Raw genomic sequence first — 13703 nt, forward strand, 5'->3', positions numbered from 1 at the left:
ACTTTGCAAAAATCGTAAGTTCTGTTATAGTTTTCTCAATCATACAAACACACAGCTGCAGGATGGAGTCTACATTTTAAGAGTGGAATGAGACCGTCTAACATTGAGTGTTTTGAAGGATGAGAGGAAGAAAAACGAAGGAAATTTGATTCTGGGATGAAATACGATCCAGTTAAAGTATTTGTCTCTTCGATCCAGGCTTGACTGAGTAAACAAACTGTCTGTGTGAAGCTCAAAATGGCAAAAAAGAGGTCCAATACTGAATCACACAACTGGTTGAGACTCAAATGTTTCCACAATACATGAAATCCAAACTCCTTCATTTTTAACCCTTTAAAGAGCTGAGCATATTGACCTGATTTCTTTCAAAAACATGGAGAGGAGGCATAGAGATGACCAAAAAATCAGCAGAAATTGGTTAAAAAAACAATAATTCTAAAAAAAAACTGAAAATGACCTGAAAATTGTTTTTTTAAATCAGAAAATTAAAAAGAAAAAAGAAAAAAGGAAAACAAAAAAGAAAGTCAAAAAAGGCAAATACAAAAAAAAATTCCTAAAATGTTTAACACAAAAATTACAAAAGGAAAAGGAAAAGATACAAAGTAAAAAACTTGGACTTAGAAAAAGTGTTTTTAAAAATCTAACAATTCTGTAGCATAATTTTAAATTTGTAATCATGATACTTATACATTTAGTTTTCCCTTGCTTTTTCCCTAGAAATGTTTTACTTAACTTTAAAAAATAAAATAAAATCAACTGATTTCTTGCAATTTGTGTAACATTTCTAACCAAGTTGCTCATTGCTGTTTTTCCCCATGTTTTTGAAAGAAGTCGCATCACAAGAAAAGTGATGTTGCTCCAGGTTTTAAAGGTTTATCTTGTGAAAACCTGCAGAGGATTTCGAGCTGGAGGCCCTTCAAGGCAAACGTTTAGCTCAACATAAAGCTAAACTCACCTTCAAATTAAGAGTTGGATAATAGATGTGAAATTCAATAGTCGTCGTGGAGATGGAGGACAATCAGCTGAGCCTGATGTCCTTCACTTTTTTCGGAGTGTGATGTTCAAAGCTTCTTCTCAGCCCTCTGATGCACGCTGCCTTCATTCCCTTCCTGTCACTTCTGCCCACTGGCCTCCATGCTACCTTAATGGCCACCTGCTAATTCTGTCTAATTCACAGTTTATCCTAGCCCTACATATGACTGATGTTAAAGGAAAAATCCACCCAAAAATCAGCATTTGGTAATGCATCTCACGTGTTGTTTGAGTGATCCAGTCGATGTGAAAATGATAAAGGAAAAGCCAGAGAAGCAAATCACAACATGTAAACAGAGTGGATTTTTCCTTTAAAACTCATCTATGGGTGTGTCCTGCATTCTTTATTTATGTGCAGCAAGTCACATACAAAATATACAGTGTATGAAAAACCGGAGCTAATTTTCGTCGCCAACATGCTGCCATAAACAGGGCTACTTCTGTCCAACATAACCTATGAGGCAATGTGGTAAAGATAGTAAAACCTGGGACAGTCTGAAGCCTTGATGTAGTTAGTATGTACACGCTGATATCCAGTACCCTGTATTTAATGGATATATCAAGAAGGTCCCTTAAAAAAGTCTTCACTTTAAGGAGGAGAAGGCAAAGAAAGTGAAGATACAGAGGCAGATTTACATGTCAAGCGGTATTTATGTGACTGTGAACTAGTGTTAAAAATGACATGCTTGACGTGGAAATCTACCGTGGTGGGAGTTAATTTCACCTGAACAGGATCTGGACTAAACACAGCTACAAACGGCTACACTTGGATACAGTAACAGCCGTGTTTAGCCTCCTATCGTCCCCTTCAGTCATTCACATGCTCAGTGTTTCCTCCATTCACACATACACGATGCAAAGTTTAACTATGACACATAAAGATTTACCGTCAACAGGCAACAGATCCCCTGCAGAGGAAGAGGATTAGGGGGATCGGCTCATAGTTTGGGTGAACCGGGAGGCTCGTGGAGGTGGGCGTTCTGTTGTAACATACTTTACTCAGTGGACTTGTGACGATGCACGCAAACAGAACATACCTCCTCGCTCCCAAACGCACACTAGGCTTCTTTTCGTGATTACAGTCCAATCCGTTGTTTTGTTTGCCCGAGCAGGTGAGAGGAAGCTGTTCTCTCCATCCAGATGCTCCAGGCGGTTCTCTTCTTCATCGTTGTTGGTCATAGTCACAATCGTCATCTGTTGGTCACTGCTTAGGTCTGGTCGTCGTGTTGGTTGGTGCGGTAGAATGGCGACTACCAGCTCATGAGGGAGGAGCGTCCCAGGGTCATGAAATAGACCTGGCTGGCACCTCCAGCGCGCACAGAGGCAAAGAAGACCTGATAGAGAGGAAACAAAGTGATTAATGCTTCACTCATCTGATTATATTTGATTTTGTGTGTCTCACTTTGTATGTGTATTTGTATACCACTGCTTTAATACCCATCATGAAGACTTTAAGAAGAGGGATAATAATAATAGAAGTTACTAATTGTTTTGAGCTTTTACAACCAAACTCCAAAATTCAACTTCCAATGTTTTTGCATTTTTGAGACTTTTGAAAGACATTTTAATACCAATTAAAGACATATTTTTAGATTTATGAATTCAATGCCTTGTAAGACTTTGTAATGATCCGCAGAAACCCTAGTTGGATAAAAGAAATAGTAGGAAGAGTTCTGTTCTCACCTTGTCATTTCTCTCACAAAGGAACTTGAGTCTCTGGGCTCTCTTGTGCATGAAGACGCCGTCCAGGTGACCCGTCTCCACTGAGCGGATCTCTATGGCCTTCTCACCCCAGCCCATGATCTGGTTTGACCTAATGTAGGCTGCTCAGACACAGGGGGACGTAACACAGGGCAATGAGTGAAGATGCACAGATTCTTATAAAGAGGTAGCACAGTTTGCCAAGGTGCACAACAGATAACAGTCAAATCGAGTTGTTTGTAGGGCCGAGTTTAAAAAATACACACAAATCTGTCATTTGAATGATCTGAAGTGATTCATGAAATCCCGAGCTCTATGCGTTAGGCTTTACAGCGGTGATACCCAGCCCTGGCTGTTTGCAAGAATGAGTCTTATCTTTTTAAAACTGCCCCTACTTACCCACTGAAGTTGGCATTTCTCCCCACTGCAGCACCACGTCCTTGGTGATGCGCCCGTATGTGTTGACGTAGACACCCTCGTCTTCGTAACACACCAGCAGTTCGATCCCGTCAGTGTTGGGCAAGATGATGATGGCATGGCACTGAATGCTGGTCTGGATCTGAGGCAGAGAAAGGACGAAGAGTTGAGAGTGTGAAGAGCATAAAAAATCAAGGTAAAATCAGACTGCGCTACTCACATGTGTGGGCAAGTAGATGTCGTAGACGGCACCAGAGTCCACATCCACAGCATGGAAGCCTGAGCAGGAGCCGTAGATGACCTTTAACCTCTGACCTTCTTCCACTGTCAGGTCGACCAGCAGAGGCTTGTGCACCAGGTCACCAAAAGACTAAAGCCAACCATGAAGAAATACGTCAGCTGGGTAAACTTACATCTTCACTGGGTGTAACTCAGCTTGCAGAGTGCTCACCTTAAAGGCCATGAACTTGTGGTAAGGTTTGGGCGCCCAGGCATACACCTCCACAGCGTTCTTCAAGGCCAGCACCAAGAACTTAATCCTCTCATATTTCACTGCAATGAAAAGTGAGTCATTTGTCAGTGATAGTATTGCTTAAAGTGGGGCTTATTTACAAATTTAGGTCATGGTTAAACCCTTCATTTGCATATTATTCATTTGAGAGTTAGGAATCTTTGACAGACGAGGAAACGTACCGACTTTGTAGTGGACGCAGCCCTCGAGGTCGCCCACATTAACCCAACCCTGCTTCTTCTCAACCTCAGGGTCGTTGTGCAAAATCTTGTTTCTCAGCCATGACAGGTAATACACTCGCAGCTTGTTCTTTTTACCTGCAAGAGGTGGAGTTTCAATGCACGAAAGACACATGATTTTCCAGTCAGCAGCGTTCCACACTGTATGTGTGCGTTAACTAAACCTGAGTTGTCACTGAATCGTCCATTTGTGGATTATTTGTGTAACTAATGGTGCTTTTCCACTTTGTGATAAAATAGTTTTTAGTTGGTGCTCTTAAGTTGTTTCTGTATTTTAAATTTTTGCTCACCCTTCTGCTCCCTTGATTTTTTCTCCCTGGTTTAATTTTTATCTCACTTCCCTCATAATATCCTCATAATCAAAAACACAACATCTCAATGAGATGCATCTGAGCAGTGGAAGCAACTCTAAATAGTCCAAAAAATTAAACCAGCCACCCACCGATCCATCCAAACCATCATCACTACACATACATGTCTGGAAATTAAAAAAAAAAATAAAAAAGACAAACTGTATTTGTGTTCAGCAGCTGAAGGCAGCACATGCACTGTACCTGATATGGTGACCAGGACGTTGAGTCCCTCCAGGACGTCCATCTGCTGGATACGTCTCCTGTTGATCAGCGGGTAAACTTTTCCCTGACCGCTCCTGTCGAGCAGCATCAGACCGCTCTCTGTTCCCACCAGCAGGTTCACTCCTGGAACAAACACAAATCAAACACCTGCAGTTAGCAGAGCTTTGATGGAGACCAGAAGAGAATAAAAACAAGCAGCCGCACTGAGGTGTTTCTGAGCCGAACCATGACCCCCTAACAGCGCTCACACTCACCCCAGAGTGCAGCACACAGGATCTCAGAGTTGAACCTCTTCTTGTACTTGCGAATCTCTGGCGTGTCGCTTGGCGGGCGCGTGTTGACCGGGTTGACGTTGACCACTGAGCCTTTACGGGAAGCTTCGGACCTCAGCGGGTCTGCTAGCCGTCCGTCTGGTCCGAATGCTGCTGGAGGGGGCACACAGAGGATAGGCTGGATCATTTAATGACATTTCTTACAAACAACATCATACCTAACTGAATGCTTTTTTATGTGTCAAAAAGCATTTACTTTGGTACAGGCCCAAAGCAAGTAGTAGTGGTTAACGTCATGGGAGCCACACTTCCACCAGCAGCTGGAATTGCCTCAATGGTGCAACTAAAAGTTACTTTAAGCCCTGAGTCTGTTCAATGTGGTGTTGAATCATTTGCTTGCTCGGCTGATGCAGGCCGAGTCTGCCGAGAAACTTCTGATTATACACTGAGCTTCATGTCCCATTCATGCATGCTACTAACTCGGCTTCTTTCCCAGGAGCCTTTGCTCGACCTTGTCTTGTAGTTTTCCCCAGATTGGGGTTGCGCCTGGATTGTGGGTTTGGGTTAAACTGTTGCCATGGTCCTGCTAATTGTTACAATTACTGCTATTATTAAAAGTGATATTTTTACTATAATTATTCAGATATGATTATAATTTTCACATTCATATACTATCATATATTAATACATGCACGTACTACCATATACTAGCCTGTCCCTGTCCCTGTTTATTTAATTTTTTTTGCTTGTCCGTTCTGACGGTCTAAGAACAGACGGATATCGTATGTTGTCAAGTCCAATCATGATTTGTGACATTTGGCTTTCGAAATAAAAATGAATTGAATTAAACTTGGCTTTCATGTTTCAAAATACTTTCTTTGTCAGAGCTGGAAAAAAACAAAACAAATGTGTGTAGGAGAAGCTGTTGCTCATAAAAATGTCCCCAAGGGAACTGAAGTTTAATATTTTCAACAGTTTTTGACAGCTAAACTGCGATAAAAAACAGAAAGCCGTTGACCTACCCATGTTGTTGAGGGAGCTGCCGCTGGATGGAGAAATCTGGAGAAGACGAGGGTCGATGAAGGGAGTGAAGGAAGAGGAGGACTTGTGTTTGGACATGGAGTTGCTTTCTGACTGTGACTGAGAGAGAGTAAAAGACAATTAGAAAACTGTCAACTTGTACTTAACCTGCATAGACAGCTATGGCAACTCATAAATTAGGCCTTTGTTTCAAAATATGAAAATGATTTGTTAAACTGATATGTGATTTATAAAACTGATTGTTGACATAAACTACAATAGCAACAGGCCCCCTCAGTTTTGAACATGAGTTACAGCTGTGCCTCAAGGGGCTCATAAAACAGCTTAACTGTGCTCAATCAAACATATTTATGACACAAACAGCAGGGAATACATAGTTGGCACTGCAATTCAAGTTTATGACAAATCAAATGGAAAAAAAAAAGATGACGTGCAGTTATGTTAGTTGTTTTGAAGGACAGAAACGTTAGAGAGGAAAAACAACATGTGCAACAAGAAGAAATGTGTTGAGGGAAATGAAAAATGATCCACACGCTGGCTGCTGTCAAGTGTTAGAGGAAAAAGATGCTCCTAATGAAGCACAGGGGAGGAACTCCACCACCAGAGATGTTGTTTGCATGTGTCACACAAAAGAGGCGGGAATCTGCGAAAATAACCATTAAAAATAAATGATTTCTTCTATGAAAGTAGGTCATGTGTGCTTGAGGACTTGCAGTCCATTTCATATTGGAAAATGTTAATTTTAAAGTCCCATTTCACCCCTACCATCACACCAGGCATGCCATCACCCAACACTACTCAAAGTGGTTATAATGCATGTACTGCTGAGAGCTGCATGTTCACCCGAAGAAGCTGCGGTTTAGTTTCGTCCATGCTCTACCACCAGGAGGCACCAGTGTTAGCAGCGACACAGAGCAATGCAGTGAATCGCAGGAGGGAAGGAGGTTGCAGAACAGAGGTGTCAGCTGTGCCACAAGGGGGCAGAGGAGAGCCAGAGTGAAGCCAGGAGGACACAGAGGTGGGGCAGGGAGAGGCTCCGACCAACAATCAAGGAGCGGGCAGTGGTGTGTACAGGCTTGAAGATGGATGGATGTTTGTTATAGGGATAAATGTTAATCAATCCAACTCATATTAACAAGAATAAAAGTATTTGCAACTGCTGTTTGCGCCCATCCAGTTCCTGCAAGCCTGTACCACTCTGCGCCGCTCCTCAGTTGTGTGTCTCACTGATGTGAGGGTGACATACCTCTATGGCAGTGAGCTTGTCCAGGGGGTTCTGTGGGGACATGGCAGGACTGGCATAGCTAGATGATGAGGGGAAGGAGGAGGAGGAGGAGGAGGAGGAGGAGGAGGAGGAAGGGATGGTTGTGGTAGAGGAAGGGGAGTGATGGCTCTGCTGGATAAGGTCTGGTAGGTGGTGTATGCGGCCGGCAAAGCCGTTTTTCTCCGCCAGGCCATGGCCAGGGGGTTGGGGCTGGCCGTGGACGTGACCAGGGCCAGCCGAGGGAGAGGAGGAGAGATTGACCAATCGCTTTATGTCAGCAGTGCTCTGGAAGCAAGAACAGGCACACTTGGGCTCGAGCAGAAGGTGGAGAGAGGGAGGAGGAGATGTATGTCTGCTTGCTCATCTGCTGTTTTACATCATGATTTGCTATGTTTTAATTCATCTTTGGAGACTTTGGAGCTGTGCATGTCACCTTAACCCTCTGAGCAATTAACTATCAAACACTTGTTTGATAGTTAATTGCTTTTTTCGATTTTTTTTGTTTTGTTTTGTTTTGACTTATTTCTGGTATTTTTTTAAATAGTTTTTTTCCCTTCTTTTGCCGCTTATTGCCTTTATCGCATGTTTTTCAAAAAGCAAATCTGCTCAGGTTTCAAAGGGTTAAAAGCAATCTATAACAATCTGAGGTATTTGGTTACACATCTGTGAACATGAAAAGTGCAGCAGCAAGCCTATAATTGCTAAAAATGTCAAACAAAAGATGAAAAAGATGTGGAGAATGAGTGGATAACAACACAGACACTGGACATGGATAAAAGGACATTTCGTTCAACCCTAAACAAGAACTATGAACAAGAACTATCTAAAAAGCTCCTCTTACCTGTCTGATGACCAGTGTGCCGTCCTTGGAGGGCGTTATGGCTTGTTCGCTCTCCGAGTCTTCCACCAGCATGGTCTTTGCTGACTCTGTCTCTCCGTTACTCAGCCTCCTGCGGAAGCCATGGGGATATCTGACGTCCGTAACCAGACCGGTGTTAACAGCCATGCAGGCAAGCCATGCACCACTTGACAAGTGACAGAATCATTTCTAAAAAAGAGGCAACAGAGCAAACACTGACACAACATCATCACCTACCCAGCCCTGGAGTCCTCGGCTCCTGAGGTGGACTCCTCTCCCGCCTCCTGGTCCACCTCCTCATCGTCTTCCTCGTCAGTGGTGCCCGACTCTTCGCTTGAGGAGGAGTAGTCAGTGACCTTGTGGGGGACCCTCACATCATCTACCGCACGAAGCTCCTTGGCAAGAGCTGTCAGATCCTAAGAGGGACATTAAGGAAGCCTTAGAAAATGCTCAGGTCTGAAATTTTGGCATACCCAGGTTGTCTAGAATGATGCCTTTTTGGAAAATTAATTCCCCGACCGAATCAAAAAGCTCAACAGCAGCCAAATGTAAACTTGAAGCCGCAGCCAGTTAGCAGAAGGCTATATTAGTAATATTTCCTCTCAATCTGAAACACTTTGCTGATATTGACACTTTTAGTTTTGTTACTGTCAGACTCTCTTTTACACTCTTTTTGATTAGTCTGTCTTCCTTTTTTGGGTTGCTTTTCTGTGTGGGCAGTTGTTGCCAATGCTGGAATAGCAACTTCCTCTGCAGGATTCTCTGCTACTGAATCAGGCTTTCACCATCTGAAGGGACGTGCACACACATCTGCATTTGTAGGACAGCCGAAATGAATGCTCTCTCTGAAATAATCTGTAGTTGGCCAAAGTCTCCCGTCACGTTTTAGATGTCGGCCTGAAAACAGAGCCAAGAGGTGGTCCAGAAGTCTAGCTTTCTCTCAGACCACTTGAATTACAATATCCTCAAAGTTTATTATAAGATTTTTGCTCAACAAAGCCAAAATTAAACTGCCTTCCCCTACTTTAACTCATTTTAACATTGTATAAGAGGCTCTCTCTTTCTAGACAACCTGAGGTCTTGAAGTCATTCCTCTTCACTTCATATAAAAATATTTCCTGTTCACCTTATGTGTACCCTCAGCCTCAGATCTTTGGGTTCATGAAGTAGAAAATGTTGCCCTCTTAGGTGTTCTTGCATTGTTTATTTCTAGCCCAGGAGAACATTTTTCTCAAAAAAAAGACCTGTGCTTGAGTTGGCATGTTTTAAACTCTACAGCAAGAAATTCATATTCAAGTAATAGAGAAATAGAAAAATGCCAGTAAGAAACTAAGATCCCAGTTAATCTAAATTCCAAGTCAAGTAATCAGATCACAAATTAATTGTTCTCTAATTTAACTTAATTTGATTAATTTCTAATAGAGGTTAATTTTCTAAATTAAATTAATTTGATTAATTTAATTTCATTAAGTCTCCTACAGACTGAGATTTTAACAGTCACATGAGTTTAGTGCAAGCTACACTGTGCAACAAGGATCTAATGAACTTGGGTTCAACATCAAGTTTGATGTATGCAGACTGTACGATGACAAAGCCTACTGAATCACAGGCTACAACGTACGTACATTCATGTCAAAACGAAAGAAAAAATGTCATCAGTTTGAAAAAATAAAGCAGACATGAAAAAAAGAAAACAAACAAGTTTTCAGAGGAGGAGGAAGAGGAGGGGAGGGATGTGGTCATGGCTGGGTAAAAAAGGCCAACTTCACACGCCCATTTTGCAACCAGAGTGTTAGCATCTAATAGCATTTAGCAATGCGTCATTTCATGCTGCATTTCTGTTGCTTGGTTAGTAGGTCGTAACAGCAGTCACATAGTAAGATGGTCATCCCGAATTTGTGACAGTCAGAATTTAATCCGGCGACTAAGGCCATCTTCAGACCACCGTTTTAGAGCCACACCCAAAGATATTGCCATTTTTTCACGTTGGTCATCTTTCATCTTGGACAGCCCAAAATTGCACAGTGTAAACCAGACTTTAGATGAGTGTTGTGCCCTCTAGAGCAGTGGTTCCCAACTGGTGGGTCGCGGGTTCAGTCTGTACGGACCACAAATGACTTGTAAATTTGTAAAGTCTGGAAAAAACACACTTTATTTTGAATAACAGTAAATTTCCAGCAAAGAGCTTTCATGTTGAACTGACGCTTCTGTTTATTTTTTCAATATCTTTCACTGATTTGTGTTCTGAGCCAACGTATTGTTTACATTTTGTGAAAAAAACCCCAAATATCTGATAACTGTTATTGTGTGGACCTTGAATTAATGACTAAAGAGAAATCTGGACCCTGTGACAGGACTGGTAGGGAACCACAGCTCTAGAGACCTCAGCTTGTTTCTTGCAGGTCGTTAATAATGCCGTTTTGTAAGGTCGGTGGGGAGCAAAGGGAGGAGGGACACTCCCCTGACATGCTAAACAAAGAACACGGGCCACAATTTAACCAACAACAAAGCCAGGTGAGATCAGGAGCAACTCTGGCAAGAACAAGGAACCAGGAGGAGTGTGTTTGCATTCAAATGTGGTCGCATTCAAATCCAGGCTCAGGAAGCTGCCGCAGAGGGTTAACCCTTCAGGTACCATGTGTGGACGACAAGCAATAAAGTGAGAAAGGACTGTGCAGGCAGGAGGAGAGACGCCAGCAGAAGGCGATCACATCACAGGCAGAAAGGAGAGGAACCAGTCACAGAGCTAAGAAATATCACATTAATCCTCCCAAAGGACAAACAGCTCTTTCAATCTGAAACTGGCATCATATAATGCAAAAAGTGGGGCAATGGTGCAAGCATAGCATAGGTGTGATTGTGTAATCTCATTTAATAGGCTTACCGCATCACCCTAAGAGGTTTCCAAACAATCACGAACCATTGGTTTCATGAGAAGTTTCACCAGGTGGGGGGGATAATTAGAGTAGTAGAAAATAGAGAGAAACACAAAAAGTTTTCACCTATTCAGCATCAAACAAGTGAAAGCGGCACTTTAGTGACAGTGGACTTACAGCTGGTCGAGTAGGCCTGGCAAGGTTCTTTTCATCTTGTTTTTTGGGGACATTTTCAGGCCGCTGGAGAGGCGATCCTTCAGATTTGGAGGAAGCTTTGAAGGAACAAAAGGAGGCAGAGTTAGTGAGGGGAAACAGAGTTGGGCATGGAGAGTCGGCTCTCAAATGATCTTCAATTGCCTGTGTGAAAACAGCAGAAAATGTTCTGGAGCGTGAGCAGATAGCACAGCAGAGTAATGAGTGAAATTAGTGTTATTATAGTAATAATGATAATTTGGTAACAAGCAGTTAGAAGAGTAAGTGAAATGCAGCCGAGTACAGTACCAGGGGACTCACAGCGTGGCCTGAAGCGGTCACCAGGACTGGCCTGGGAGCTGGAGTTGGAGGAGCCGGAGGAGCTGCCGCTCCCCGGCCGAGGCTGCAGCTTCTCCACTCGGTCCCACAGTGGCCGCTGCTCCACATTACTGTCAGAGGACGACACCATATTAATAACAAGCACAGTGGGAAACAATGGCTATGATTCACATAATGTTCGTGCAATGTATTTTAGGTTCTTTTTATTTTTCAGGATTTGAAATGGACTAATTGCTTTTATTTAAATGATAATAATAAATAAATAAAAATTGTGAATTTGCTTCTTCCAAGGGGTTAACCAAATGTAAAATAGTACTTGTTTGTTTAACATATCATCAAGAAGCTTAAAGGAAAAATGGAGAATTGCATAGGCGTGCGACGCTAACCAGCAGCTCTGCTCAGCAACAACTCTCCCTCTTTCACACACACAAAAGCACACGTGGCCTCTTATGGATGGAACCACATGCACGTCAGCACGGCTGCAACAATTCTGCAGCTGTCCACTGATATTTGAAACGCGGCGAGTATGTCCACTCACACCAGCTGGATATTTTCACGCTAGGCTGAATGAGAGAGGTGCTTTTGGACGCATGGGAAAACCTGGACAATACACACATGTGTGTGTGTGTGTGTGTGTGTGTGTGTGTGTTTGAATGTAGATGAGTCAGGATATTATACAGGAAATAAACATTATTTGCTAACTTTTACTTTGTGTGTTATATTTTGTAAAATAATGCAAATGTAAAATAATCTTTATAATGCATGTACAAAGTGCCACATATTTCAGCGGCATTTAAATACAATATGATCATTGAACAATGCTGATTGTGATTGTGATTGTGAACAATGATGATTTCAAATGGTTTCTATAATAACATAAAATATTTTTTCGGACATTTGTTCTTTCAGTTTATAAACCTCATAAATGGAATTGTGCTCAATTTGGACTGTTCCTGGGTGTTTTCTTATTTTTTGACTAATCCAAAAGTCTAGATTTAAACTTCTGTTTGATCATTAGGGAAACTACAGGTCCCCAATGTAAACATACATCTTTGTGCATTTGATCATGTCATCCCAGGAGTCCATACCAAAACCATTCTGACTGACATAAAAATAATCTACAGAAAAAGGATGACGTGAGCATTTAAAAGATCAATACTGTGAGACTAGTTTCACTTATTTTTTGGATTGGGCCCATTTCTTTCATCTACTTGAAACTGATTGTTTCATGAAAGCTCTTCAATTAAACATTTTTCATTGTAGATGTATACAAAACAATGATTTAATGATTTATTCTGTTGCATAATCTAACTATAATAACTTATTAATATCATATTCACCTTAAGATGAACAAATAGTTGTTATCTGTATTTGCTAAATCTATCACATCTCTATGATTACATTTAGACATTTAAATGTTCCAATCTAAACAAAAAAAATGACTTACCTGCCAGCGTTCCTCTGTCCGCCCTGGTTGCCGGGCTGTGATGGCAGAGGGGACTCCCGGCGTGACAGCACCGGAGACCTGGATGTTGTCCTTACTGGGACCTGGAGGAAACAGATTCAAAAGGTCCTCACATGTTGGCAGGTATGTGTGTGAACAGAAAAAAATAATTCATTAATTTCTTTAGCTATAGTTATTGAGCGATACATTGCAATTCACAGTTGATCCTCCAATGAAAATCAAATGTGAATTTAAAATTCCCAAGACAAGAGTTAAATATTAAAAAGGACCACAGAAGAGCAACATTTTCACCATAATTGAAAAAACAAAAAAAAATCTGCCGTAGACTTTTTACCACAAAAAGATTCTGGCATGGGTATAGACATTGTGGCGTCTTTGATGTCATGTATCAAAACCCACAACAGCACAAGAAATACAGAGCAAAATAATCTCTTAACCTGCGACATCTGAGCATTCAGAGAAAGCTGGAGTTCTCAGTGATGGCATGACCTCTCCAATAACAGCACCTCCACCAGTACACACAGAACTAATTTTGGTTGGAAGAACGTTAAGTGTATTGATTCATTAGCTCTTGAAACCTGGATCAATATCACGATTTTGTGCTGCATTCACATGCCTTTTAACAAGTATTTAAATCTTTGATTCCTGAGCAAATTGGTGTGATCTCTTAAAAAACATGGAAAAAGGCACTGAGTAATTTTCGACAATTTGCAAGGAATTAGTAGATTTAGAAAATTATGAAAAAGGTCTGGAGAAAAAAAAAAGAAAGCAATTTACCAAGAAATATCCCACAAATTGCAAGAAATATGTAGATTTAGAAAATCATTTTGAAATAAAGCTAGGGGAAAAGCACAGACAACAACATATTTATAATTATCATAATTATGTATCTAACATTACTTTACAGAAAAATCTAATTT

General features: G+C 41.5%; 1 protein-coding gene across 14 annotated transcripts in view; it reads right to left on the bottom strand.

The window, feature by feature from the left end:
• Nucleotides 1–13703, bottom strand: part of LOC121962849 (mitogen-activated protein kinase kinase kinase kinase 4-like) — a 46513-nt gene that overhangs the window by 739 nt on the left and 32071 nt on the right. For 4 of the 14 annotated variants that reach the window (XM_088074255.1, XM_088074249.1, XM_088074260.1 and 1 more), the window contains 15 exons: nt 12766–12866; nt 11289–11428; nt 10965–11059; nt 8149–8327; nt 7894–8023; nt 7035–7337; nt 5770–5887; nt 4730–4900; nt 4455–4598; nt 3844–3978; nt 3602–3702; nt 3371–3520; nt 3133–3292; nt 2716–2855; nt 1–2366 (listed from right to left, as the gene is read on the bottom strand). The exon at nt 1–2366 is cut by the window's left edge and continues 739 nt beyond it. In XM_088074255.1, the coding sequence (XP_087930381.1) occupies nt 2283–2366; nt 2716–2855; nt 3133–3292; nt 3371–3520; nt 3602–3702; nt 3844–3978; nt 4455–4598; nt 4730–4900; nt 5770–5887; nt 7035–7337; nt 7894–8023; nt 8149–8327; nt 10965–11059; nt 11289–11428; nt 12766–12866 (2151 nt within the window). In that variant the 3' untranslated portion in view covers nt 1–2282. The remainder of the gene's footprint in view (nt 2367–2715; nt 2856–3132; nt 3293–3370; nt 3521–3601; nt 3703–3843; nt 3979–4454; nt 4599–4729; nt 4901–5769; nt 5888–7034; nt 7338–7893; nt 8024–8148; nt 8328–10964; nt 11060–11288; nt 11429–12765; nt 12867–13703) is intronic. The other 10 variants (XM_088074262.1, XM_088074254.1, XM_088074261.1 and 7 more) reach the window with 10 other exon arrangements.

The sequence above is a fragment of the Plectropomus leopardus genome, chromosome 24 (assembly GCF_026936395.1).
Source record: "Plectropomus leopardus strain MGB_pleo_1.0 chromosome 24, ASM2693639v1, whole genome shotgun sequence".
NCBI lineage: Eukaryota > Metazoa > Chordata > Actinopteri > Perciformes > Serranidae > Plectropomus > Plectropomus leopardus.